This window comes from Didymosphaeria variabile (genome assembly GCF_027946475.1).
Source record: "Didymosphaeria variabile strain IMI 356815 chromosome Unknown scaffold_8, whole genome shotgun sequence".
In the NCBI taxonomy this organism is placed as follows: Eukaryota; Fungi; Ascomycota; class Dothideomycetes; order Pleosporales; family Didymosphaeriaceae; genus Didymosphaeria; species Didymosphaeria variabile.
This window is the reverse complement of record NW_026611627.1, coordinates 2,972,865-3,000,427: the sequence shown is the minus strand read 5'-3', so window position 1 is coordinate 3,000,427 and position 27,563 is coordinate 2,972,865. Positions and strand designations below refer to the sequence as shown.

Here is a 27,563-nt window from a genome sequence, read left to right as displayed (position 1 = left end):
TGTATGTGTATGTATGAATGACTACTTCTCCTATCCAATCCAATCCAATCCAATCCGATCCAATCCGATCCAATCCAATCCAATCCAATCCATCAACCCACGCACCCATCCCTTCTTCATGCGACGAAGCCCATCCACGCCCCACGTTTCCCCCATGTACATGTACACGTACATACACACACCCCATCTCATCTCCAAGCTAAGCTAAGCAAACTCCCACCTCCTTCCCTCGCTCTCGAGATATCCTCCGTCTTGTCTTCCCTTCCCTTCCCACTCGAACACGCACGCACAATGCAGCAGAAGCAAAGCACGACACAGTGCCCGTCACTACCTACCTTCCTACTTACCCGCCGGCGTCTCGTGGCTAAAAAAGGAAAAGAGTCCTGCGCTGTGGAAAGGACCTTACAGAGGCTAGGTTGGCTTTCCCGAGGGGAGGGGCCGGTGTGGTGTGTTTCTGTAGAAGGATACTGCTACGAAGGTGTGCTCAGTGCAGGGAAGGGAAGGGAAGGCAGGGAAGGGAAGTGGTAGGAGGGGACATGGCCCGTGAGATATCCATGCGGCATGCTAGTCGTATCGAAATAAGCGGCAACGGTGCAATACATCCATATTCCGGACGGACAGTATCAAGGGAGATGACCCACTGTTCCAGGAGAGAAAGAAGAACACAGTAGCTTCGTTCCGCGGCATCTCATCTCGTACAGACAGACCTTAACGAATGATATTCTTCAATTCAGCTCGAAAACATGTTTTGCATTGGTATGGTATCTAGCGCCAGACAGACAGACAGACAGACAGAAGTGGGCTTTCCTTTCCTTTCTTTAAATATCCACCCAGGCCAGCCCAGGCCAGCCCAAACGCTCCCAAACACCGACCTCCCTGAACCCCGTTGATTTTTGCCAAAAGACCACCGTGCTTATGGATGGATGGATGAAGTGATTTGATTAATTCTTGCCTTTGTACACACACGCCTTGACTTGATGATGGAAGGAAGCCGGGAAAACAGTGACAGACAGACAGACAGACAGACCGTGCGCCAGATTCTATGTCGTTTCATGACCGAGGGAGGACATTATAGAAGTACAGATGTGATGCTGCTCATGTACGGTGAAAGACGTAGCCCAGCCCACGAGGTTATTGATGCTGCTGGAAATTGCTGGGCATCGCATTGCTGGGCAGTTGCATGTTGGGCGGCATGCCGGCGCTGTTGGGGTGTTGCATGTTGTTCTGGAGACCTGCGCTGTGCGGCGGTTGCATGCTGTTTTGGACGCTGGCCTGTGAGGACGTCGAGTTCAGCCGCTGGGGACCGGGCGGGGGCTTGTTGGGTGCGCCTTTCCAGCCGGGGAAGAGGCTCTGGAGTCTGGAGTAGAGTTTCACAAGCTCGTCGGGTGAGGACGGCGCGACCATGATGGCAGGCCCGGGCATGATGTTGTGGTTCGGCTTGGTGTGCTTCTCGGCATTTTGCGCCAGGAAGGCGAGGTTGGCTTGCAGTCGGCGCATATAACTGGGAGTGTTAGTCGACGTCGCGATTAAAGCAGTGGTGATGCTCACTCCCTGTACTCGGGCGACGGCTGCTGCGGCTTTTCGCCCTCCTGCTTGGTGTCGGGCGCAGGCCCAATGTGGCCGGCCTTGCCCTGCTCGTACAGCTCCATGACCTGCTGGATAAGCACCTGGTTGATCTCGAGAAGCGTGTCGATGCGCTGTTTCTCGCGCGCCTGCGCGAGGGGCGACACTGGCGACTGAGGGAGCGCCTTGACAGGCGTCTGGGAGACCATTGGTTGCGACGTCGCAGGCTGGCTTGTGGGCGGGTTCATTCCTTGGGTCGCGGGCACGCTGGGTGACTGCGTCTGCTGGGGCGTCGCATACGGAGACGCGTTGTTGGTGTGCTGGCTGGTGGCGGGCGAGGCCGTCTGGCGGTTCTGGACGAACTGTTGGTGGGCAGGGGACGCGAGGGTTTGCGCAAAGGGCGCGCTCGAGTACGGGCTCGCCTGGCCCTGCTGTGCGTGTTGCTGCTGCTGCTGCTGCTGCTGCTGCTGGAGCGCGGCGGCTTCATGGGAGTCAGCGTACGGCGCGGAAGCGTGACGGCATGGGGGTGGGCTCAAGGCACGGGTATAGCAGAGGGAGGAGTGTGATGGTGGCCGGCGGCGGCGCGCTTACCTCTCGCCTGGTGAAGCTGTGCCTGCGACAGGCCTCCGGGCTGCATCACGGCGCCACTCGTCGCTTGGGAGGCAGCGCCTGGCATGCTCGCCGCAAAGCCGCCTTGCTGGCCATTGGCGAACTGCTGGTAGGGAAACGGCGCGTTGGCTGGTTGCTGTAGCCGGGCCTGTGGATCTTGGTACTGCGAGAGGTGTGCCTGTTGCGGGGAATGCGAGGGTGCTGAGGAGGTGGAGAAGGGCCCGCCGAACGAAGGCGGCAGGTGCTGGGGACTATTGAACGTTTGGTAATCCATGGCGGGCGCTGCCAGTCATTGGGTACGTCGCACAGCTCGGTTTAGATTGATTGGGGGGATGGGATGATCAAAGAAAGGAATCGTGCGGTGTGTGATAAGGTTGTTGGGTCAATGCCGACGCAGCGAAGAAACCGCGCCAACTGCGGGCGAAACCCCGGCGTCCCTGGAGCGTCCATCAACTCAGAGACTGTCTTCGCAACGACGAGCCCGCACAGCAGCACAGCGACGACAGAGCATCGTGACCGCCGAGCAGCGCGACCGAAACAGCATGCAACAGACCCGGCGTCTCGTCAAATGCCTGCCCGCCTCCACGCATGCAATGGCACCTGGACAACCCCTGCTCGCCTTGGCCCACTGCGCTACGGACACTACGCTGGACCGCATCCAGATCCGTACCGCAGCCACATGGCCCGGTGGCACGCCGTTAACACTCGTCTCGCACCCAGCCCTAGCCGTACAGAAGGGCCCATTTGCGTGGTGTGAGATGCCGCAGCCGGCATCGTCGCCCGTCCACGCAGACGAACGGTGAGTCTGTTGCGCGCTCACTCGTTACGGGGTCAGATCACCACGCCATTGCTTTGGGAGTCACACGGCACAGGACTGCATGTGGATGGAGAACGCGGCAAGCTTCATTCGGAGCGCTCCGAGCGGCTGCTGATCTGCCGCTGGCTTCATTCCGACCATCCCCAACCATCCATCGTGGCACAGGACCCTTGACCCGGCGTCCAACCGTACAGGCGCGAATGCCACGCCGGCAAAGCCAAGTTCGGAGACACAGGCGCTGGCTGAGTGCAAGCTCGCCTCAGCACTTTGCTTTTCCGTGGCTGCCCTATGGTCTCGCAGGTCATCGGTGTAATTCGCCCAGTCCTGACTCGTGTCGGCGTCTTGCCGTACCCTTCGTCCTCCAGCCAATACCTTGATCACATGGCCGGGTGTAACCTTCCGTAATCACTTGTACAGTATGGAAATAGGAGCGAGCTTCCACTGAAACTTGAAATCGAAGGGCATCTTCAACCACCACCGGGCATCCCATGGGCCTCAGGCTCGCTGCCACCCCTGTTTGCTCAGAGAATAAGAAACAGCGAATGGCCGTTGCCTCGGATTGGCACAGTGCGTCATTGGTGAGACTTTACTCTCGAAACACTTCTTCTCTTGTCGAACTCTCTTTGCGCCGCAGTGCGACAAAGTATCCTTCCTTGGACTCCTGCTCTCACATTAGCGATGGGAAGTAGTGGTGCCTGCCAGACGTACGCTGCGTGAAGAGTCCGGCTTCTCTCGGACTACTTTCGCAAACAGACGCTTCAGCTTCGTCTCGAGCGCTCTGTCTTCGGACCCCTGGTAGAACTTGCACATATAGTGGCCGCCAGTGCGTAGTGTATCGAATGCAAAGGTCAAGCCCGCCATACATAGGTCCTGGCCATTATGTTAGCCAGAGGTTCGGCGAGGGAGTACCGTTTTCTCGTACCATGCTGCCGGCGTGGTCCTTGAATGCAATGCCGGACGTGTTCATCAACCTGATATACGGGTCACTCAAGCTCTTTTTGTAAAATCCAGTAGTCTGGTCCCAGGGTTCTGACATGTCTGAGAGCACCACGTCCACGACTCTGCCTTGACGCTCGTCTCGTTCCTTCAGTGAAAGCTTCGAATTTGAGCCTTCGCTGGCGTCGCCGTCCTTGCGTGCTTGTCCGATGGACTCTGCCTCAACTCCCTCGAGATGTGCATGCCGCTCGATATCAACATAGCCTTTCTCCATCTCGTCCAGTTCTTCTTCTGTCATTCCGGCATCTTTATGTGACAAGACTTGCTTTCGAGGGCGACCGAGATCGGGGTCTTGCACGTAGGCTCGCACTTCAGCTTGTATAGTGGGGGAGAGGAAGTTCCCTTGAATCGTGGAGACGCCGCGAGGGGGCTGAGCTGGTATCAGATCGATTCCGATGACGCGGCCGCCAGGTGAGGTTTTGTTTACGGCAACCTAGACGGTGTCATAAGGAGAGGTGCCACTGTCGGGTGCGGGGGAAAGGCGCGAACCTGAGACCATGATCCAGGCGCAAAACCCTATGAGAGCTGTTAGCACTTGGATCGTCTTTGGTTGCATATGTCCCATACCAAGTCGACCACCGTCTGGCCCTGTTTGAATAGCTTATGCTTCTCGTTCAACTTGTCGCACATCAGTATAAGCTGTTGTGGCGGCAGCATATCTCGCACCTCGAGAAGCTTGAAAGCAGCGCGACTCTTCAATCCCTGCACTCTTGCCTCTTTAGCAAAGAAGTCATTGCCCTGCCGTGATTTCCATCTCGTAGACGAGGACGAGGAAGCGCATCTAATCGCAGGAGCTCTGGAAGGTTTGCTCGGAAGACATGTGGTACACTTCAGGGCGGCACAGAAAGCTGGCGCAGGCCAATGGCTCGCTCCTAGAAGCGCGCCATCGGTGAGTTGCTGAAATACGCGGCGCGACAACATCGAGAGACTTGGGAGCTTGGAGGGTCGAAGTCGACGCGATGCATCATAGCTCTTCGAAAGTTCGAGCACGCGCCACATTGTGGCGTTCGTGTACCGACCAGCCGGGACCGATGTCCAACGTCGTTCCATGTGGCACTCCTGTCAAATGGCTTGTCATGGCAAATGCTCTGTCTAAATACATCTTTCAGTCGCAGTATATATCCAGAATCCATTGTTTGTACAAGCACCATGCGGTTACCAAGCAAACCTTCGAGTGTCACATTCGTACATCATCCCCAACAAAAGTTTGGAGGCTCATTCGTGTGGGCTGTCTGATGAACCACAGGCGCAATTCAGGGCGCCGGAGTTCCCTCTATATAACTCATCAGATAAATCATGTCAGCCTTCTCGCGAGTGTTATGCAGCGAGTATAATAGCATAAACCATGCCTGGAAGGACTTCCACCATCTCGAAAGCAACATTCGAGGGATTGCATTGATCTTGGGTATGTAAGTCTAAGTTCGGAATTTCAAATAATATATTAGACTCAGCATTCGCAATACCTGGTTGGAACGATATCAAAGGCCATACACACTGCTGCATTAACAAAAGCGGTGCCCCGCCGCATATCGGGACACCGTTCTCTGGGCACCGCATACTGGAACCCGCTTTCTGGAAACAGCCCTCTGAATACCGCAGCTATTGTGCGGCACGTAGTGAACGGTGAAGTAGGCCCTGAGCGTGGGCGGCGCGATTCTATTGGTGGGTGATTCGCTTTCTCCCTTTCACCTGGTTAATGCACGGGCATCTGTTCACTGTCACCGCACGAGACCGCCCGCCCCAGCCATTCTGCTAGCAGAACAGCAGCCTCATACCCTTCCCTTTATAAGACCACCCGATCTCCCTACCTTCTCAACTCCACATCTTGTGCGCGCAACCTCGAACGCTTGATACCCTCAATATCAGCTTCCGTCCGCGACCACCGCGCACACACCACACATCTTTCTACTCTCTTCCGCGGGTTGAAAAGTTCGCCCGCACACCCGCGCCCCTCTCTACTTATATCTTTCGCTCCCACTTCCTCGAACACACCACACCCCTTTTCCACACTCTCAACCCATCAATCCAAGTCAGTGTTCAACCGCTACACGACTTCAAGATGGAACCCATCGACAGACTCTTGATCCTGTTGCGAATCGTATACTACCTCCTCCAAGTATCGGTCTTCGCAAAGGTCTCTAATGACCACAAGGACACCTCCGTCATCTTTCCCTGTATCTGCATCGTGATCAGCGCAAGTTTCGGCAACCATCTTCCCGCGTTCTTCATGGGCGTCTTCCTATCCATCTTCCTGATCGTTCGCTACCATCTTTTCACACCTCGAACGCCAGACTCATCTGATCCCCCGGCCAAAGGCTCTGGTCCAGAATCTGGGCCTGCCGGCGAAGACCCTGGCTCCAACATTGTGGGCTTTCCCAACGGCTTCAGCGTTCCGGACGATTCAGACGACGAGGACGACTTTGTTGATCCTCTAATCACGTCTCTCACGTGGGAGCGTGACGAGGAGACCCTGAACACACGCATCGACACCTTGACCGCGATGAACGAAGACTTGACTGCCGATAACGAAGCCCTCGCCAAGCAAGTTTATGAGTGGAAAGAAGCGTACTACAGCTTGGAAATCAACTCCAAGGCTGAATACAATATCGTCAAGGGCCAGAACGTCGAACTCAACCGCCGCATCAACATCTATGAGGCGGGGCGCCCCCTACAGTTCCAGACGAATCGGCTCAACAAAGCCAACGCGGTCATCATGGAGAAGGAGCAGGAGATCGATCGCTTGACCAACCAAGTGAAGCGTCTCGAAGATGCAGCCCAGTTCCGCCACAAATGCTACGAGGAGAACTCGAAGCTCAAGGCAGAGCTAGACGAGAAGAATATTCTTCGTGCCAGTGCCCATCAAGCAACCGAAGAGAAGGCCAGCGCTCTCAACACGGTCGTCACGCTCCTCCATAGCATGGTCGAGAAGGGCGGACTATCTCTGGACCCTGCCGTCTTCATCATGTACGAACTTCTCCGTTCCGGCATCAACCCCCAGCACCTCCAGGTCGATCTCGATAAGTACATCTGGTACCTTAGGTACGTCCGCCTGGGTTATTCGCAACGCGGAACGATCCATGGCGGCTTCCGGGCTACGATTGCCATGTTCTTTGGTGGCGAGTACCGCGGCAACGTGTTCACGAAGGAGATGAATGGAGCTGAAGTGGTTTTACCGCTTACGCCTACGAGTCGCCTTGACTTGGAGCAAGTCGGCTATGAGCCCGAGTTCCCGCCTGCCACGCCGATCAATGGCGCAACTCTTCCCGGACCGTCGGTGCCTCCGTTTCCTTCGAACCCGCGTCAGCCGCCGTCGAACACAGGACTCCAGCCTCCGTCGAACCCGCGTCAGCCTCCGTCGAATCCTTCTCAGCCTCCTCCGAACGCAGTTGGACCAGTCCTTCAAGGCCCTCCCCAGAACACACAGCCGTTCCCCGACCCTGCAACTGATGGACTCGCCCGTGAGCTTGGTGGGATGACTATCAAGTCTACCGATAAAGTTCAACCTCCCCTGCAGGATGCCACCAACAACTTCTTCGGCAAGCGCAATGGTGGGAGCCAAACAACTGAAGGCATCTCGATCAAGGGAGCTGCTGCCGCCGCCGCCAAGCCAAACCCTTTCCAGCGAGCAGCCGAAGCAATGAAAGCCAAGGCTGCCGCGGGTCCTTCTGGAGTTGGGTCTCCTGGATTTGGCTCTTCTGGATTTGGCTCTTCTGGATCTGTCTCTTCTGGATTTGGGTCTCCTGGATGGGGCTCTTCTGCCACTGGCTCTTCTGGATTTGGCTCTTCCACCCCTGGCTCTTCTGTTCTGGGTTCTTCTGGCTCAAACAGCCAGCCTGCCACTGCCCCCAGCGCGAACCTACCCGACGACCCCCTGAAAGCCGCGCTTGACCTGGTGGCAGCCAAAAAGGCGGACCCCAACGATGTTGCAAAGATGCTTAAGATCCCACTCAGCATGGCCGACAGGTATATAATTGGTAGGGTCCGCACTCGTCTCGAAGATGTCTCCACTGCATACCAGAAGCTCATTCATCTGGTACCATCACCGCAAACGAAGGCAAACCCAGGAGCTCCCACAACCTCCGGCGTCAAGTTGGGCCCAACGTGGTCGGTGCCAACCACCCTTCCGACCGCCGCTCCTTCCTCGGTTCCATTCCCCGGTTTGAAGCCCCAGCCAAAGAGCGGTGGCGATGCTCAAATGGACATGTTCCCCGATTCGTCGCTGAACGGCGGGGCCAAGGACTTCAAGCCGGGTCAGTCTTTTGTCATGGGTGGCGCCCTTCCAACCGCCGCCCAGTCTTCCTCCGCGCCCGCCCAGTCCAAGAAGCAGACCTACCGAAGCCGGAACGACTATCGAAGCCGTGATGACGACGATGATGATCTGTACGGACTCTAGATCGTTCTGATGTTCAAGTAAGTAATGCACCCCCACTCCTGCTGCACTCGCTAACGAGATGATCAGAAGTTCGACAACGGCAATGATGACCTATATGGACTCTAGATATTCCTGATGTTCAAGTAAGTAAATAAGGGATCCCTACACTTCTTTTGGCAGCCGCTAACAATATGACCAGTAATTTGTTTTCTCATGTCTTGTTTTGCGCAAAGCGTGGCGTTCATCGTGCGTTCACTATTTCTTCTTCACTCCACTTTTGCCAGAACAACACCTTGTATCAGCGTTGAGTCATGCGAATTACATGCCACCGGGCCCCATCGACAAGAGAGTGCACGCTCGAGTCTTTGGGGTGGCGCTTGAAAGCTAGGAGGGAACGCCTAGCTTGAGAGTTGCCATCCGATGGCCCTGGAATTCTGCAAGTGTTGGCGCTGTGAGGGTTGCGTTCTGGTTGTCGTCCTGTCGAGGAAGGTATTGAGTAGTAGATCGTCCGTCGGTGGAGGACGGTGGTCTCGAACTTTGCCTTATCTGTGAACCGACTTTGCATAGGCTGGACCGAAGAGGAATACTTGGAGCGTGGACAATATGGTTTGCAATGGTCGCATGTATCTGCACGGAGTTCGGCACGGAAGATACCCCGATCATGTTTTGTAGCGATGCCTTGTCGATGATGATAACGGCTTTTGTTCCCAGATAAATGAAATGTTTTGTGTATCTACAATGAATCTCCATTGTCAAACCACTTAGCGCCCTCCTTGCAGACGTATACTCGCGTATCCGCATCCCGCGTATTTCGGCGCTAGTACATCACTCTAACACGGCGCCACCCTGGCATGCTTTCCAAAATTGTACACTGACACACGCGTCACTATGCATTGGGTTTTCTCTTTCGCGAAAAGGACGTATTCTCAAGCATTGCCTGATTGGGAACATGGGCGGATAAGGAGTTGGTACTTAACGTCCTCATGGACCACTTAGTTTGACTTCGACATTTCTGTCTTTACCATCGACAAATCATCCACATGACCGTCTTGAGTGAGCGCGGCGATGCCGACTTCGATCTTTATCCGTACAGGCCATCGGCGACGGCAGGTTATGCTTTTGTGGCCCTGTTCGGTCTTGGAGGCCTCGTGCATCTCTGCATGTTAATTCCACTGCGCGCGTGGTTCTTTATCCCCTTTGTGCTGGGTTGCGCAGGTATGTTCCCAAAACCTACTAATATTTCGACCCAAATCATCGCATGACTACATCCACTAACCATCTCCAAGGCGAAGCAGCCGGCTACTACGGCCGCGCCTGGTCCCACGCCAACATCCGCAGCGGCAGCCCCTACCTCCTGCAACTCATGCTCATTCTGGCCTCCGCCCCCCTCCTCGCTGCATCCATCTACATGACGCTAGGCCGCCTCGTCCGCGCCCTCGACGCCACAGACCACGCGTTCCTGTCTCCCCGCTGGACGACAAAAATCTACGTCATCATCGACATCGGAAGCTTCGTCACCCAGCTGATGGGCACGGCGATGCAGGCTAATGGCGGCGCTGAAGGTGCTAAGCAGGGCACTACTCTCGTCATAGCGGGCTTGGGCGTGCAGCTTGGTGCGTTCGCCATCTTCATCCTCAGCGTGGCGATTTTCCATCGGAGACTGGTGTTAGAGCCTACGGACGTGTCGATGGAGCATAAGACTTGGAACAGGTACATGTGGATGTTGTATGCAGTGAGTGGGCTTATTGTTGTACGGAGTGTGTTTCGATTGGCGGAGTTCGTGGAGGGAAGCAACGGGAAGTTGTACAAGACGGAGGCTTTTCTTTATGTGTTTGATGCAAGTCTTATGTTTGCGGTTGTGGTGAATATGGCGGCGTTGCATCCCGGGGTGCTGCTTAGGGGAACGAGGAAGAGGGAGAGGGGAATTCCTTTGCTTTGACACGGTACCTAGGGTCCATAGAGATGGTGATATGGTGGAGCTGTGTATGATAAATTTAAGGATTCTCTTAGCTTTTCTTCTGAAGGCCACGATTCTTAGTGGTTTTCAGCGGTGCAGGCTGCTTGAACGATTCAGGACCGCTTGACAATTACGGACTGTCCATTCGCCGCCAGGCTCATCGAGAATGGAAGTTGAGCATATCGAGGAGCTTTTCGCGATGCTCTTCCTGTAAATCCATATCTGCACCCTGGGCGGAGCTCCTGGCCTGGGACCAGCCTCGAGAGGCGCCATGTCGCCGTTCAATTGCGTGAAAGTGCCAGAGCAGGCTTCCAAGATCGTACTGCGTAATAACTGCGCCTCAAATCGCGCGCGGAATGTTGATGTCGGGTTCGTTCATTCTCAATGACATCTCGTTCTCCGCTCTAGTCTTGTGGAAGAGGTTATTGTGGCTGTTACGGGTGCGAGGCTGATTGCGTGTTCGATTCTGGCAAGTGCAGGTAACACCTTGCAAACTATAGGCAGTCTGAATGTATATGAGTGTTATTGAGACTACAATCATTCCATGCTCGATTATGTACAGTTATGTGACAAGATGCTGCGTTGTATGTGAGCAGCACAGAAAGAGAAAAACTTCAATAATGTAGCAATTATACATTAGCATTCCCGAAAGTGAATAGAGGCTAATTCAGGTAGGAAAAAGCATACGCAAAGCTCGTATGACAGAACCATCGCAAACCGATGCACTCTACTTCCAGGGGTATGAGGCTGGAAGGACTGTGGCAAAGGTACGTAGAAAAGTATTATATCTTCTATCTTGATCATGAGAGCATGTAAAGAAATAAGCTGAAAAGAAAGAAAGATTAAGTTCCAATCCATCAACGATAATATCGAGACGGTCTACTAGCAAGGCTCAGAGGCACTGTGAAGATTAGCATCGACAATAGAAAAGGCACAATCACGAAGATACTTACTCACGACTTCATCGATTGACCTTGGAGCCTCGGATACTAATGGCATCAGGGCCGGTGCAGGTGTTCGTCGCCACTGCTCTGGTGGCGCATTATCACACCCATTCAGCGGCGACATAGCTGATTTCCGCACGATGGTAAGGTGATTGCGAGAAGGCGTTTCGACGAGCTTGTATCCTCTCGGCAAGTGGTGGGCAATGGGCCGGTCGTCATCTTCATCGTCCTGGTCATCGTCCTGGTCACTACTGTTCGCGAAGTAGGTTGGTTCGCCAACTAATCTCCGCTTCGCGTAGGTCTTGCGGTTAGTGAGCAGTGGTGTTGAGCCACGACCCGGTTCCTCTTCTTCGAAAAAGGCGCGGTTAAAGAAGGCTAGCCGGGATTTACGAGGCGTTCGTTCCGCATTAAGGTGTGCCAGCTCTGGGATAACTGGTGAACGCTCTGTACCAGTCGGGGATGATGATGGCACTCGTTGATAAGTAGAATGAGCGGAGCACGTTGGGTTTGAACACTCGGTCCTCCTTGCATTTGTGTTCTGGCCTTGTTGAAGCGGTACGTTATCCGCCGGGTGTTTATGTGCCCTGCCTTGGCTGAGACCACACCTATCAGTGATGACCAGCGTCAGTGACTGCTCACCAAATAATCAAGAGGCGGTAACTTACCAACGAGCAAACCTTTTCCAGACCCGCTTCGGTTCACGCCTGCAAGAGGACATCGTGAAATGTCCGCCGAAAATGCAATGTTGGAAACAGTTGCCTTGGGAGGGAAGTGATGCAGGACCAGGGCGTAAGGAGGGAACGATCATACAGATTCAGGTTAATGGGACGAGCGGGGTTATAAGGGCGCGCATTGGACGCAGGCGATAGGTTGCAAAGCGACGCGAGTACGACTGCGACGTACTTGCGACGCATAGGAGAGCATGAGGTATCTTGGGAAGCAATTGTTGAATTGGTCATGAGTGGAGTAGGGACCATTGACTCGTGTCTCCCCGAAGCGACTGACTATTGACACGACAACTAATTTCCGACAGGCGTCAGTTTGGCCTTCATTGGTGGCTTCGCCCATAAGATATGGCATTCGTGATGGATCCAATCCTCCGCCTCCTTAGACAACTCCATATCAAAGCTAAGCATCACAGTCGCCAGAACAAGTCGCATCTCGTGGTACGCGAGGCTATGAGTCGTTAGCACGCTGTTGAGTATGCCTCGAGCACGGTCTTGGAAAATGTTGAACTTACTTCTTGCCCAAACAGTTTCTTGGCCCATAGGAGAATGCATTGACGACCTCCTTATTGTCTGATCCATACTCCTGTTGCCCCTCAGGTAGCCAGCGCTCAGGGACGAAAGAGTCCGGATCTTTAAAATTGGACGGCGAATGATACGCTGGGTAATGCGCGATGGAAACGATGGTCTACCAGAAGCGTTAGCGATAACGAACCATGGATTGAAGCCGAGCTCAGGCTCAACATACCCCACCGGGGACCCATCGATCCGCAACATTCGCACCCGCATCGGGTGTCTCGCGGGGTATCAATCCAGGAACAGGAGGGTATATTCTCAAGCCTTCTTCTATGCACGCATTGAGATACTCCAGTTGTGACAGCTTTGTCATTGTCATGTCTTCAACAGAAGTGAAAGCATCGCGGATCTCCTTCTTTAGACGTGCCAGCTTCGCGGGTTGTTGGTGAAGATAGTACGTAATGCCGCTCAGTTCGGTCGCTGTAGTCTCAGTGCCTGCCAACATGAACGTCGACGCATTGCTATGCAACTGTGAGGGAAGCAGGCCACTCATCCCGCCATCTTCATCCTTACCCTCCCTCATAACATAAGTCCAAACTGAGAGCGAGTGAGCCTCGTTCTGTTGCTAACGTGGAGCGGATCGAACAACTTACTGTCCGGACGATCTGTCACTCTCTGCATTCGCTTGTCTACTCTTTCGCTTGAGAATAGCATATGCTGCCTTCTTCCTTCCTTAAGATGTTTTGGTAGGTAGCGGTGCAGCAAGCCATCCAGTAAGGGCCATCGCTTGATTACGCCGGCAACAGTCAGTAGCTGAATACTTCCAAATAATGCCGAAACCCAAGGGATGTACTTCGATTCTTGCAGTAGGCCAAGCGGCTCACCGAAGGTCAGATCGGCCATAATGTCAAATGTGGTGTAGTTGTAGAACCGAACCATGTCCACTTCGCCATGTTGCTTAGAAGCCTTAGTTAGCTGCTCCACGAGCAGCTTTACGTATCCCTTCAGGATCAGCTCCTGCTCTTTCAGGGCTTTGTCGCTGAATGCATGCGAGACCAGCTTTCGCTGGCGTGCATGACCGGCGTTGTCTGCGCGGATTAACCCAGCCGGATTTCCATACTGGTCTGGGCCGTAGAAATCCTTTTGCTTTGTGAATTGGTTGGTGGTCCGGTGCCCGTATACATCTTTCCACACTCTCGAATCGATGGTGGACAATTCGTCGGGTGCGTAACGGACAATAGGTCCGTACTTGAGATGCAGATCATTCAACCAGAATGGAAAACTCCCTTTCACGATCTGCCTCTGAGATGCTAATATGGTAGCACGGGAAGACAATGGACCGGGAAAAGAACGCAGCGGATGGAGAAATAGATTGTAGAGTACGCGAAGGAAAACATAGAGAAACTGAACAAATTAGCGGCCGTAGTAACAAGATAGAGGACCTTACAGCAAGCGCTGGAAGTAGAATCGCGATACGGCTAAACATTGCCGCCGATGACATGTTTCGGACTTCGTCGATGTATCAATGTGCCAGTAAGGCGGGGTTCATTTGCGAACAGGCGTTTAAGCGTGGTATTCTCTTCGATTGGCGCGCAAAGTAGCTTGCAAAGTCTTCTAAAAAGTTTTCCTCAATCAGTTTTGGCGTATGTCCTGCGTCGCTGGCGACCTATAGTCGTGGGTTCACACCGCTCGGGAGCTGCACAATTGCGGGAGGATTGCAGGGCAGCCAACGTATAAGAATATAAATATTGCTAACGCAGGATCGCGCACTTTATTGTAGATCAAGCGCTTATGGATACCATTGACCTCTTTAAGGAAGCCTTGTTCATGATAACCGTTGGTGTCCGCTATTTGAAAGCTTAGTCGAACGCTAAAAGCGCGCCGCGATACCCATGTAATACCTGACCTCGGCCGAAGACTGGTATAAAATGCCGCCATCTTCTCACCTAGGGCATACAAATGACTAGGTCAAGACGCAATATCTGCAACGCCAGTGTTGAAAGAGGAACAATTCGTTGTGAACGGAGGCAACACCCCGCATCACCAGACACGGAGCAACGGACTTCGAGAGCCTAGACTGGGATCACCCACGCAATGTTTGTAGTTCGTGTGCGTGGCAGGGAGACGTTGGCGATCACAGACTGGTTTCTCCTCTTTTGGGTGGGTCAAGGCTTGTGGGGTCTAGCCTGAGATTGCGATAAACACCCATGTTGTGACCTAACGTGCTTCGACTTAGCGGAGCGTCGGAGGGTCGGGTTGACAACAGAGTGACGCTGGAACACTATAGACATTGCATTGTGCGACAACAAAAGGTATGCATACCAGCGATCAACATCAATTGAATTTCGGCCGATGAGCCTTCGGCCGATGGACCTGGAAGGTTTTGACCACATTCACCACGGAAGTGCATACTGGAAACATACCAAGACCGAAAAATTGAGCAGTATCCTCTGCGAAAAGTATGCAATCACCCACTACTTGCGAAAGCTGCACTACTCGTACACTAGTCTGAGCTCGTCGGATACCTTCTGCTGGATTTGCTCAAACGTCTAGCCATATTGCTCCCCATGGAAACTCCGAGATTTGATTTTTTATGCATTTTCTTCATGCAAATCCTTGCTTCTAGGTCCTTGATATCGACGACTCGTTGGAGAAAATCATGCCAGTCGTCGCCGGCCACAGTATTCGGCAATGTGAGCACCTCGATAGACAATGTTACCAGATCGTTGCTCTTATGAGGTGCGATAAGCATGTCGCCTCCCGCCATAAGATGCATCTTCAGCAGATGTGCAAGGCATTGGTGAGCAATGTCTTCTAAGTGGGGTTCTGAAATTCACCAAGAGTCGGTAATAATGCCGCTACGATAAGTTCAGGGTGAAGTTGAGCTTGCCAATAAACTTGTATGGCGTTGAAGAAGGGGGACGTACGACATCTCCCAGCCAGCCCTAGACCCACTATAAGAAAACATCTTCTTGTCTGGTGCAGTTCCTTCCGCGGACTCGAACGTCCTAACTCCGAGACCATTGGTAAGCTTTACCCTCCTCCTACAATCAAGATTGGGTCTGGAGGCGTGTTGGCGGTGTGCAGATTGACAGACGAGATGAAGAATTCACTGTCTTATCCAAATATTGACTTCAACTGTGGCGATACCCTTCTAGTGAGTGGAAGAGTAGCTTCCTCAACTCATCAAGAAACGAGAACTGGTAGTGAACTGCGGGCTTTTGTAGAGGCCAACTCGGAAGTGCGTTCCGTTGGCGACGCCTCTCGCACCCTCCCCGTCCACGAAGTCGCTAGTTTGCTGCTTCGATCTTTGCTTCCAATCTCATCCATGGCCTTGAGTACCCATTATATCAACTGTAAGTGCTCACCTGCTTGTACGCCAAGGTGTGTTGGAGGTTATGGAGAAATGCGGGGATCTGGGCCTCCTGGTTGTGTCTCTCGGCTATGACTGATGAGTAACCGATCATCCTCGCAATGCAGTGGGTTCCAAAAAGGTGCTAAGTCCCCATCCAGCGAGGAGTAGATTGACATCTGGATGAGACAGAAGTCGACGTAAGGTTAGATAAAAGCCCTCACTCTGTCTTAGTAAGCCCCAGTACGGTGCATCAACGTGACCTATTACCATAGATAGTCCTCCCTTCTATTCACATCCCATGATCTGTATCAAAAGCTGTCCTAAAAAGAACGAAACACGCTGCTCCACCGAATCCGCCCACCCATCTGTGGCTGCTCCACCGAATACGCATCCAAAACCCCCTCTCTCTCCTCTTCCCCCTCCACGAACAGCATTTCCACCCGCCATGTAACCTCATACACAGAGCAGAATCGATTCCTCTTCAACGTCGATATTTTAAGCGCCCTCGTTACGACTAATTGTGGGCTGATACAGCGCAAAAACAGTGCAATCGAAAAGCTGGGTAACTCTTGCGACGATGTGAGACGCAGTTCCTTTATGCTGGCGTGACGGTATATCCAAGGGCGCTTTTCGTGGGTGTAGCCTGGGATGACTAGCTTGAGGATGTTTTTGGCGTGGCGACGGAGGAGGTTTGTTCGGGTGGCGTGGTTGAGGTGGAAGACTATAGGAACGGCTGGTAAGATGAAAGGGAATTGTCTGAAGGGGTCTAGAGCCTCTAGAGCTGATGAAACAATGGACGGCCGATTTGCATGCCCAGGAGGGGTTATCGTGATGTTGATGGCAGTTTGAAGGGCCTCGTTCATGAGTGCCAGATCCAGGATTATGTCGATAAGTTCTTGAGGGAGGTCTAAGAAGAAGGGGAATGCTGGGGCTTCTTGCTGTAGTGCGCTTTGGTGTGACCTAACTATTCGGAGCAGGAAGCCCTTTATGCCGTGAAAGATGCTCGTTTCATGAGGCTGCTCCAACAGAGGAATTGTCTGTAACTTCATTGGTTTTGGCTTCTGAACTTCTCGGTGTCGAAGGTTGTGAGACGGGCCCCAGTAGCAGGGCTGCCGCCGGATTTCAGGTAATGAGGACATCTGGAACCAGATAGGAGGTGGAAGGTTGTTTCGGGAACAAGTATTATATGCGTTCAAAGTGCGTGCTGTGGACGAAGTTCATAATACCCTTGGAAAAGAAAATACATGGAACTTGGACAGTTGGCTGTGCCGTTCCATGGTTCAGGTGCCCAAAATGAAAGGTAGCACGTACTAAGCGACAAGCGACACCGAGCGGACTCAACACACCAAACGAATGAAAACAAAACAATTTGCTCTCCATAATGTAATGCTGAAAGTAGAAGTAGAAGTTGAGTGGAAGAGTGATGGATTGTTCAGGCCTGACGGAGCCGCTGTGTAGGGTTAGCGCCGGCGGTTGCTCCTACCGAGTACATGAGGAGCACCTTCCGTCAACACGTAGATGTATCACTAGCAGTTTGAATGCGCCGTAAAAATAGTCTTCACGTTGTCCAAAGGCTGTAATGAGGATCGTGATCATGATCAAACCCCGGGTATTTGATTGAATATGCAAGAAACGCAACCTCTATGTAAAAGCAAAAACGAATATATACAAGTGAACAAGGCGGCTATAGCGTAGCGACCTCTACAAGTGGATCAAGGATGATCGAACCTGTTCTATCTAAGCAGTAGCAGTGGCCGAGGCAGCCGGAGCAGTGCCGCTGGGAACACCGCTACCGCTGGGAGGACCGCCAGCACCGCCGCCCATACCGCCAGAGTTCTCGTTCGCAACACCCCCCTCCTTGTAGTAGTAAGCCGCAGGGCTAACAGAGCTAACCTGGGTAGAGTTGATACCGAAAGCCAACCAAGCGAAGACACCGTCAGAGACAACATCGCCGAGCAGAGTGTACTCGTGGAAGGGGTCGACACCATCAGTGGCGGCCTCCTCGCTGAGGATAGAGTCGTCGGCGTTGAGAGTAACGTCTTGGGTGTTCGTGCTGTACGGCTCGGTGAGCTCGACAGCGGAGATGAGGTCCTGGTCGAAGAAAGCCTGTCCGACGTGGCTGGAGGAGACGTTGTTGCCGAGCGTGCCGTTGACATAGAGCGTAGCGTTGGTGTGCACCATTAGATGGATGTGGGTAGCGCGGGAGGTGTAGTGGCCAGGGAAGGTAGTCTCGAATTGGGCGACACCATCGGCGTCGGTCTTCTGGATGCCGCGGAGGAAGGTGTTGTTGATGTTGGTCTCATCGGAGGACTCACCGTTGCCGGAAGCAACGATGCCGGAGTAGACACCCGTTGAGTTGCAGTGCCACATCTCAAGGTAGACTCCGGTGACGGGCTCACATGTGTCGACGTCAATGACCTGGTAGTCGATCAGAGTGGGGACACCCTCCTGGTCCTCGACGAGGTTGCTGCGGATCCACTCGCCGCCGACGTAGTACGGGCCCTGGGTGACCTCGGGGGTCAAAACACAAGAGCTGTTGCCACTGAAGAGCGTGGCGGCGTCCGTGTTCAAAGTGTACCCCTGGGCGGTTTGGTTGTGGTCAGTCGCGATAACGGTGTCGAGGTCGCGCTTCTTCAAGCCACGCTTCGCGCGAGCGTTCTGCAGAGCAGCCTCGCGGCGGGCCACATTGCGCTTGTTGACACCACGAGCCTTCAACTTAGCAGCGCAGTGGCTGAGATCGGAGCGCTTCTGGGAGCCGAGGAACTCGCGACGTTCGGCAATCTCTTGGGTAAGGTCGTGGCCTGGGTGAGCAGAGACAGCCGAGAGAAAAGTTAGGCCGGAGAGAACGGTCTGAGTGAAACGCATCTTGTCGATATTAGATGGTGAATGTCGAACAACTGTGCAAAAAGAATGGAGGAGTTGCTAAAGCGACTGTGACTGTTAGGATGGAAGCGCAGTGAGTGAGCTGGATGGTGATTTCCAACTGCGCACTCCATCTCTCTTATACCAATCCTCATTGTGTCTCTCTACAGGGCGTTATGGATTCGGATAGCGGCAGCGATCCGTCATTGTGGAGGCTCACTGGGGCGAGGTCGCGGCCCGAGATGACAGGAACGTTCAAAGCGTTGGCCTTTGCTCCCCCAAACGCCACTACCGCACGCCAGCTGAACTTTCGTTATGGCCGTTTGCTAGCAGTATTCGTCAACATCTCGAAAAAGGGTGATGCGTCGTCGTCTTGCCAAGGCCCTTTTCCAGAAGTGGTTAGCGACCGCGTGTGCTTTTCACGATGCCAGTGGGGCTTCTTTCATCCAAGCCCTTCCCAGCCCTGCAAACCTCAGCCTCGCCGTCATGTCTAGAGCGCGAACAGACCACTAGCCAAGCTCTGATTACGCGGTTCACACTTGCGCCTTGCAGTTCGTGCTTTGCTGGCCAATGGTAATGGGTGCATTACATGACCGAGACAATGCCGGAGGTGACCCATGCTATCGTAGTTCAGCACGTTTCGAAACGGGCGGTTAGGGGCGGTGATCGAGCTTACGACAACGAAAAACACATCATCACATTGGCTCCCGAAAGCTGAGGGGAACAACGGCAAGTGTGAACAAGCAATCTTGGCGTCAAGCAGACCTCGGAGCTTGGCACAGGGGAGACAGAGGCCCTCAATGCCCCTAGGAATTGAGTGAATTCGTTCTGTTCAGTATTCTCGATTGATCGTGGCAAGCTACTGCTATCGAGACGTGCAGAAGCTTCAACCTTTGATCACTGCTTCAAGCCTACTCATCGTTAGCATCCGCCTCCCACGATACTTTTTCACATACTCACCTTCTTAAACCCTCATCCATCACCCTCCGCTCCACCGTATAAACCAGTCTGTACCATCCGGGCTCCAATGCATGCTCTTCACCCGGTTGCAAGAAAAACCCCTGGTCCAATGACCGCTGAGCCAACTCCTGCTCTCTCGCCGTCTGCCCCTGTCCGACGTCCTCACTTAACCACGGCGAGAGGTCAACAAACACGAAAAGCCCTGCATTGACTCTGGATAGATACTTCACACCCATCTTGGAAAGCCTTCCGGTGAAGTACGTGTACGCATCGCCCACACGCTCCCGACTCAGCTTAATGAACGAACGTAACCACACACGATCCTCTAGCATAGCAGTGCCAATGGCTACCGAAGGACCCGAGGGGTTGTGAAACCGTACCACAGACTTAAGTGCCTTGAGGAGTGCTTGATTGCGCGTGATGAGCGCGCCGACCCGTAGCCCAGGGACGGCGTAGTCTTTCGCCATGCCGTAGATAACGTGCAATAGGTCCCCGTCTATTTCCGGTTCGAGCGAGAGAACAGAGGTGAAGGGGTGAGTGCCAGGCTCGGCAGAATCAAACCCCGAGAAAGAATAGATCTCGTCGCTGATGAGGTGGATGCCGTGTTTCTGGCAGAAGCGCATGAGCGCGCTTAGCGTCTCCTTGGGATAGCATCGTCCTGTGCGTCATGAGTAAAGGACCTCCGCTTGAACGATAGAGTCTCGCATACCTAAGGGATTATGTGGATTAACAATGAGCAGAGCTCTAACCTCGATACCACCAGCCTTCGCTCTTTGCAACGTCTCCTCGAAAACATCGACGACATCAGGCTGCAAACACGTCTCTAATGGTGTATCCGCAGCGACAATCCTCAGCCCAACTTTAAGTCCAAAGTCAAGTTCGAAGCGCCCGTAATAGGGTCTGCTCGTCATGATTCCTTCAAGGCTATAAGTAGTTATATCCTTCGTTGTACGAAGCTATCATCGTACAAACGCGCACGCAACGCACCTTGTCCTGGATCCGCAACACTAAATCCCAAAATCTCATGCAGCGCCGTTGCCGCACCCGTAATTCTAATATCATCTCCACTCAATGGCTTCCATGGCTTCCAATATTCGTTCAAATGCGCCGCTAGCGCGGCGGGAAGCCGTTGCCCACCGGCAGTGCTGTAGCTGTAGCCCAAGGCTTGCTCAGGAATTTCGACTTTTGCTTTGATGAACTTGGCGAGTTCGTCTTGGACAAGGTAATTCTCTGCGCTCGTGAATTGCGTTATTACACCCGTGGGGTTTGTGTCCGGATCGTACCGTCCTCTTGGACCTAGGTCTACATAGCGCCAAGGTATGTCGAGGTCAGAGGAGCTAATGGCGGCGCGTTTGGAAATCATGATCTGTAAAGAGAAGGCACTCGCAAATGTATTCCACCAGCAAGCTCAGTTTATTTGCATTGCTGGTCGTGGAGCGCAATTGAGTTCTTATACCCGTGGGCTTGTATTGGTGGGGAGGTCGTGAGAGGCCGATCCGGACTAGTCGGACTGCCGGGACCTATCCGAGAACGCTTGACCTACAATGAACTTAGGAACGGAATGGCTTTGCCCAATCAATGTACTGGGGCATGAGACATAAGGCAGATAGAAACTACGTCCATCCCGTGATCTAACATTTTATTGGATCTGCCACCTCTAGCACCCTTTTTGGCGTACCTTGACAACGACCACTGTACACGCGACCATTCAAAGCTACCGCCTCCAGGACCTGGGTTCACACCGTAGCATTTTAACGAGATAGTGCATCAGTTTAATCCATAAAGTAAAATGTCCTCATCCTGGAGTTCCTTTGGATGGACCTTTTGCACCTTATCACCCACTTATGCCCAGCACGGTACTCATAAATCTCGCACCTCTCCCCCATCCCTGTCAACCTCTCCCCACACGCTCACAACGCAAAGTTCGTCATCCCACTCGGTGTATCCCACAGCGCCTCCCAGCTAAAATCAAACGCATTCGGATCCAGCAGATCGCTAAGCAACAAACTCGCATCGTCCATGACCGGTCCCGTATGCGCCTCGTTGAGTCCAGGCCGCTCGGGCATGACGAGCACGGCTTCTGGGGGCGGGGCAGATCCACGAGAAGTTAGAGAGGCGATTTTGGATACGGACTCGGAGCAGCGTTCGAGAGTGTAGTTCGCGATCTGTAGCAGGTGGGTCAGTGGTGGGCTTGAAAGGACTAGAGATGGAAGTGTGGAAGAGTGGGAAGGAGATAGGTTTGGGGTAGGGGAACTTACATCCCAATCATAATTATCCCTCGCATGCTGAATATGTGCGGTAAATCTCTCCAGCGTACTCACGCTTGCCATCCGCTGCTCCACATTCTGCGTCTCGACCGCGCATCTCAGGCTCACTGTCACAGCGTGCACGAGCAAATGCGTTGCATACGGCAGCCAGAAGTCCTGGAACTGGCTCTGCCCCAGGAAGCAGATGTAGTCCAGGATCGCGGTGCTCGCCTGCCGTAGCTCATCCAGTCGGGACTTCTCCAGCGCGAGGTCATCGGCTAAGATTGCCGCGCGAAGGTTCACGCGGCTGAGGAGAAGGCGAACGGAGAGAAAGCAGAACCATAGGTTGCTGGTGCCGGGCTTGTTGGGGAGGGGCAGCCATTCTGGGAGCTGGTCTTCCAGCTTTTTGAGCTGGATTTTCAGGTGCGCGACTGTGTCGCCCAGGGTCGCGCGATCGGGATTGATTTCATAGACGAGGGGGAGGATGTCGCCCAACAGCTCGGTGAGGGCACAGAGATGGACGAAGGAAATAGTTGCGCAGCGCTGGGCGGGCGTTGCTCGAACGGGCATAAGGGACTCAACGGTTGGGAGAGGAACATCGTAAAAGCGTTTTCCGATGTGGGGGAGCACGCCGTAGGCTATGCTGCTCCAATAGTCGGTGATGAGGACGCCCCAGAAAGAGCGTATGCGGTTGTGTTTCTCGGTTTCGGTGATATTCCACTTTGTAGGGTCGCGGTGCAGGCCAAATGTTTGTGCCAGCGATATCGTCCGCCCACATAGCGTGAGATTTCCCATGATCGAGACTGATGGACGGCCAATTTGATCTAATACCGCGGCGTTTACCGTGGCCATGCTCGGGCTCAAGAAATCTTCATGTAGTGCACTGATTGCCTAGACGCGTTAATGCTTTCTCTTCGTGACCGCAGAGCTGACTCACCTTGTTCCAAATATAATGCAGATCCGGCTTCGGATGCATCTTCAACGTATCGCTCAAAAACCAGTTCGAGGCCCCATTCGCAAATACTACGCAGACTAAGTTCTTGCTGACCTTTTCGAGTTGCCCCTTTCTCAACTGGAAGCATGCATCCTCATCCATTACGGGGAACGCATAATGCAGATAAGAGAAGTACAAATCAATGACCTCTCTCTTAAATGGACCGATCAACTGTTGCAGGATCTCAAGCTGCTCTTTTCCAGCGCCCAGCTCTGGCGCCAAACCGGTCCGGAAACGAGGCACAGTCAGGTAGACGATGGGATCAGCCGTGTCCTGGTTCAGCGTGCGATACTGTCCTGAATCCGTTCCTTGGCCCTCCGGCGGTCGATGCTGAGACATATGTCTCTGGAGAATGTCAACATCTTCCGCAATATGCGGCGCAAGAATGATACTCGCAGAGGGATGACTACTTGGGCGATGCAGCACGGGCGCGCTCCTCGGCCTATCCTCCTCATCCTCATCATTCGCATCCCGATTCAAACGCTGCCGTTTCGGCGTGCGCACCCCGCCGTTCGAGTCTTCGGGCGATCCATCGTTGGACTTATCCGCGTACTGGCACTTCAGGCGGCGTTCGCGACATGATAAGCACGGTTCACCGGGGATGTCGATATGGCACCTGATCTTGCGCGACCGGCAGCGGATGCATGCTGGGACTCTGTGGGAACGGTAGGGGCGACTTTGAATGGGTGCTCCAGCAGCGCTGGCCATTCAAGCCGCGGAGAGGTTTTGTTTTCAGGAGGCTTGGGATTCGTTGCGCAAATGCGGCAAATTGATGCGCGTATCCGTCGGGCAGGTAGCGGATACGTTCTGAGGCGGGTCCACGTGTAGCACGTCGATCTTTCCAGGAATGATGTGGTCAAATTGGGCAATTCTTTTTCCGTTGCAGTCGTGTTATTCTTGCGCAGACTTGCCAGAGCACTTTTCCGCGGATAATCCAGGTGTTGGAGTCAGGTCCACCTCGGCTCCAGATTCCTCAGGAGGCCGATACCGCGCCGCCAAAACTTACCCTCCATGCCTTTTCGGGAGAGAAGTCACATGTAACATGTAGGGCGCAGATCAAAACACACGCTAGATCATGATCTCGTACGTATAATACATGGTGGATGAGTTGAGATCAAATTCAAAGCACCTACTCACAGATAATGGGATAATTGACTTCTCAGTGTATAATTGGTGAGCTCACAGTAACAGCCTAAACATAAAAGCTTATGCACATAATATTATAGAACTTGTATTAAATTCCAGGTGTACATACACCATTCGTTCATTCGATGAACTCCGCGAACTGGGTATTAATGAAGCGCAGCTAATGGCATCATGATCGTACTCTTCGTCGGCTACAAGGACTACAGCCGCACTCCGCAAAGACGTCTTCTACGCAGTGGTAGCCAGTGTGTGTACCTACGCCCTTTGAGGACTTAGTTCCACCAGCTCGTGTACTCGGCACTCACACTGTCCATATCACCATCGATCCTAGACAGATAAGACTCCTGAGTCGACCGCGTGGTTATGCAAAATGGTCCACTCGCAAAGACATGGAGGAAGACAAGTCAATCACGACGTAGAATACATTCCATTGAGAGAGCTGAAAGTTGACATGCAGGATTGAGCGGAAGGCCGGGCAGAAGAACCTCACTCATCGTCCGAATCGAGGTCGTCAAAGCCCGCGAACTGTTGCGGCTTTTCGGTGGGTCTCGGTGGAAGCGCATGCTGTTGCCTCTGTTCTGTTCCTGCAGCTTGAGCAACGGCCTGTTGCTGAGCCTGAACTTGAGCTTGTGCTTGTGCACCCTGTTGAGCCTGCGCCGCCGCCGCCTCTGCTGCTATGCGATCCTTCTCGTCCTCGCCCAGCTTCGTGAGATCTTCATTTGTAGGATCTCTGCCACGGTCCAATACATACTGGATCTGCATCAGATTGCCGCGTCGAATCTTCTCCTCGTCAGGCCAAGGAAACCAGGCAAAGCCATTCGCTTTGAGCTTCTTCAGCCATTCCGCCTCTTCCTCGGTGACAGCCTTCTCCTCGCCTTCCTTTTCCGCGCCTTCTGCGGCGTCCTGAGCTGCTTCTTGCGTGTGCTGTTGTGCGGGCGTACCTATCGCATTGGAAGGCGCCGCACTCGATCTGCCGTCTTTGTCTTCTGGCTGCTTTTCTGGCAGGGGTTCGCGGTAGGTCGGAGGGACTGTAGACTGTGCAATGTTTTTTGCAAATTGTAGAAGCTCGTCGAAGGGAACCGGGCGTAGGTCATCGGGAAACTTGGTTACCGGCGTCGCGAAGAGCTCGCGACGAAGGTCCGCGAGCGCGGCAACGGACGACTTGAACTGCTCCTCCAGAGCCTCCCTCTCGGCGCGCAGGGCATGGATGCGTGCACTATTTTCTCGGTGCTGGGCGACTGGAAACCGTTAGCACACACGTACGTAGTCGTGCGGGTTTGCTAGTTACGCTGATCTATCCCGCGCGCCAGCTCATCGTCCGCAGCAATGAGGTCACCGGCGGCCTGCAGGGATGGGTTGTAGGCTGCAATGGAGTCGACGAGGGTCGTGAAGGCAGTCTCAACACGCGAGAACACCCCGTCAAGGGTGGCATCCATAGCTTCAGGCGTCGCAAGAGCTAGAGGTCAACGGAGTGGTGATTCGACGAGCCGTGAGAGGGCAGGGGATCGGGAGCTATGGTCCAGGGCGAGAGGGCCCACACGACAACAATGACACTGCCAAGCCATCCGCTCTGGGCAACCTGAAGCACGAACGAGTCCCTCTCCCGCAGCGAGCTGAAGGTGGTGTGCATAGGGCTACTGGAGCTGCAGCGGACGGCGCCAACAGCGCGGCTCTGGATGGCCAGCCGTTCGCGGGATTGGCCAGGCCGAGCAGGCGGTGGCCTCGCTTTTGGATGAATGGGCCGGAGCAAGCGCATCATGACGGCGGCGGGTTGATGGCCGCGTCGTGGGCCATCAAGCTATATTTGTCCCGCCAGCCGACCCTCACCTTGGCCCGACTGAAACCTCTCCAGCTGCCCTAACACTGTCACACGCGCACCCTAAATCTTCACGCCTTGCCGCCTTGTGTTGGCCTTCGTATCCACTGCAAACCACGGTTTTGCCCATCCGCTGCGCCTCGTCCGAGACTGACCCCGCCATCGCGCATCACCACAATCGCCGCTTCACGCCCCGCCACCCTCCCTCCAGCACGGACGGCTGCCTTGAGACCTTCGTACCTATACACATCCGCCGCCTCTGTCCCTACGACCTCCAACTGTTTGCGCCTTGAATTTGCGTCAGTGAACCGCTCCCGCCGCAGCCATGGGTAAATCGTAAGTCCCCCATGTCTCCTTCTGCTGCAGCAGCCTCCCGCCTCAGCCCGGACGACTCTTGCCATTCACTGCACGACCCGCGCAAACATGGCGCCCGCGCGTTCGACCCCGGCGTATACACTTGACAACGCTCTACGACAATCAACCAGCAGCCAACGCGACTCTACCGACTACACACGAGCGCCGCCGCGCGTACTTCAACCTCCACCAATCTCCCGCAATGCACGACGAGCACATACCGCTTGGCGACAACACCCCTCCTCTTCTGGAAGACCATCAAGTGCCACTCAACTTTGCGCGCCGGCACCACGTTGACATACCGAACCATGACGATCCCGCCTATCCGCACTACCAAGCCTTGTGCAAAGTCGCCCTGGCCAATGCCGTCAAGTCCTTTGAGGCGGAGCTCGCTGCGCGCAGTCCTGTCGAACATATTGAAGTTTTGAGCGAGACGCTGATAGTACTGCCCCGCAGCCAGAGCAAGCTTTCCCAGCAAGAGCTGGCCGACCTCCAGAAGGCAACCCACTTCGACAAGAAGGAGCTGCAGCAGTGGTATAAGGGTGAGGAAAGAGCCGCACCATGTAAATTTAGCGGCACTAAGCAATCGCAGGTTTCCTCAAGGACTGCCCCTCCGGCATGCTCACAAAGGAGGAGTTCCAAAAGATCTACAAACAGTTCTTTCCGTTCGGCGATCCATCGTCATTCGCAGATTATGTGTTTAATGTGTTCGACGCGGATAAGTCAGGCACCATCGACTTTAAGGAGTTCATCTGTGCTCTGAGCGTCACGAGCCGCGGAAAGATGGAGGACAAGCTCGACTGGGCATTCCAGCTGTACGATATCGATGGCGACGGAAAGATCAGCTATGACGAGATGTTGTCAATCGTCGAGGCGATATACAAGATGGTACGATATTCATGCTCGCGGTATTTCAGCAACTAACTGGTCTAGGTCGGCTCCATGGTTAAGCTCCCCGAAGACGAGGACACGCCCGAGAAGCGCGTACGCAAGATCTTCCGGATGATGGACAAGGACGAGAACGGCAGCCTGGATATGGCGGAATTCAAGGAAGGTTCCAAGCGCGACGAGACCATCGTCTCGGCTCTGTCTCTTTACGATGGCCTTGTATAAGACGGGCCCGGCTCCTGGTTCTGTCTCGTTTCTGCCGGTGTTTATTGGGTGTCTTGATATCAAACAGCGCATTGAATGGGTTTCTTTGGCATGCTGAAGCGTGCATGTTGGTGCGGAGGTCTGCGGTCGCCCCGGCGTACGGCACATCATGAGATGTACATAGGGAAGGCATAGCGCTACGAGGAAAGCAGGGTGTACTACCTATCTAAATATCCAAC

The 27,563-nt window shown here is 53.8% G+C and overlaps 10 protein-coding genes across 10 annotated transcripts; 3 read left to right on the top strand and 7 right to left on the bottom strand.

Annotated features, from left to right (window-relative positions):
• Nucleotides 1-1,131: 1,131 nt before the first annotated feature.
• Nucleotides 1,132-2,446, bottom strand: N0V89_011226 (uncharacterized protein; the record flags this gene model as incomplete). The annotated part of the gene is made up of 3 exons (XM_056219959.1): nt 1,132-1,501; nt 1,549-2,044; nt 2,155-2,446. 3 exons carry the CDS (start codon nt 2,444-2,446, stop codon nt 1,132-1,134), a joined length of 1,158 nt encoding a protein of 385 aa, XP_056067086.1.
• A 1,215-nt stretch (nt 2,447-3,661) lies between these two features.
• MRM2 (2' O-ribose methyltransferase) lies at nt 3,662-4,615 on the bottom strand (the record flags this gene model as incomplete). The annotated part of the gene is made up of 4 exons (XM_056219958.1): nt 3,662-3,859; nt 3,912-4,418; nt 4,475-4,501; nt 4,553-4,615. 4 exons carry the CDS (start codon nt 4,613-4,615, stop codon nt 3,662-3,664), a joined length of 795 nt encoding a protein of 264 aa, XP_056067085.1.
• A 1,429-nt stretch (nt 4,616-6,044) lies between these two features.
• Nucleotides 6,045-8,378, top strand: N0V89_011224 (uncharacterized protein; the record flags this gene model as incomplete). The annotated part of the gene is made up of 1 exon (XM_056219957.1): nt 6,045-8,378. One exon carries the CDS (start codon nt 6,045-6,047, stop codon nt 8,376-8,378), a length of 2,334 nt encoding a protein of 777 aa, XP_056067084.1.
• A 1,019-nt stretch (nt 8,379-9,397) lies between these two features.
• Nucleotides 9,398-10,296, top strand: N0V89_011223 (uncharacterized protein; the record flags this gene model as incomplete). The annotated part of the gene is made up of 2 exons (XM_056219956.1): nt 9,398-9,572; nt 9,644-10,296. 2 exons carry the CDS (start codon nt 9,398-9,400, stop codon nt 10,294-10,296), a joined length of 828 nt encoding a protein of 275 aa, XP_056067083.1.
• A 1,981-nt stretch (nt 10,297-12,277) lies between these two features.
• Nucleotides 12,278-14,834, bottom strand: N0V89_011222 (uncharacterized protein; the record flags this gene model as incomplete). The annotated part of the gene is made up of 7 exons (XM_056219955.1): nt 12,278-12,434; nt 12,499-12,671; nt 12,732-13,096; nt 13,153-13,903; nt 14,270-14,346; nt 14,401-14,445; nt 14,822-14,834. 7 exons carry the CDS (start codon nt 14,832-14,834, stop codon nt 12,278-12,280), a joined length of 1,581 nt encoding a protein of 526 aa, XP_056067082.1.
• A 2,757-nt stretch (nt 14,835-17,591) lies between these two features.
• N0V89_011221 (uncharacterized protein) lies at nt 17,592-18,719 on the bottom strand (the record flags this gene model as incomplete). The annotated part of the gene is made up of 1 exon (XM_056219954.1): nt 17,592-18,719. The coding sequence occupies one exon, from the start codon at nt 18,717-18,719 to the stop codon at nt 17,592-17,594; it is 1,128 nt and encodes a 375-aa protein (XP_056067081.1).
• Nucleotides 18,720-19,672: 953 nt separating this feature from the next.
• On the bottom strand, nt 19,673-21,039 carry N0V89_011220 (uncharacterized protein; the record flags this gene model as incomplete). The annotated part of the gene is made up of 3 exons (XM_056219953.1): nt 19,673-20,334; nt 20,386-20,592; nt 20,664-21,039. 3 exons carry the CDS (start codon nt 21,037-21,039, stop codon nt 19,673-19,675), a joined length of 1,245 nt encoding a protein of 414 aa, XP_056067080.1.
• Nucleotides 21,040-21,586: 547 nt separating this feature from the next.
• Nucleotides 21,587-23,624, bottom strand: N0V89_011219 (uncharacterized protein; the record flags this gene model as incomplete). The annotated part of the gene is made up of 3 exons (XM_056219952.1): nt 21,587-21,841; nt 21,935-22,813; nt 22,860-23,624. 3 exons carry the CDS (start codon nt 23,622-23,624, stop codon nt 21,587-21,589), a joined length of 1,899 nt encoding a protein of 632 aa, XP_056067079.1.
• Nucleotides 23,625-24,548: 924 nt separating this feature from the next.
• N0V89_011218 (uncharacterized protein) lies at nt 24,549-25,498 on the bottom strand (the record flags this gene model as incomplete). Its single annotated transcript, XM_056219951.1, has 2 exons — nt 24,549-25,300; nt 25,351-25,498. 2 exons carry the CDS (start codon nt 25,496-25,498, stop codon nt 24,549-24,551), a joined length of 900 nt encoding a protein of 299 aa, XP_056067078.1.
• Nucleotides 25,499-26,434: 936 nt separating this feature from the next.
• On the top strand, nt 26,435-27,345 carry ncs1 (Calcium-binding protein NCS-1; the record flags this gene model as incomplete). The annotated part of the gene is made up of 3 exons (XM_056219950.1): nt 26,435-26,774; nt 26,825-27,120; nt 27,166-27,345. 3 exons carry the CDS (start codon nt 26,435-26,437, stop codon nt 27,343-27,345), a joined length of 816 nt encoding a protein of 271 aa, XP_056067077.1.
• Between the last annotated feature and the right edge of the window lie 218 nt (nt 27,346-27,563).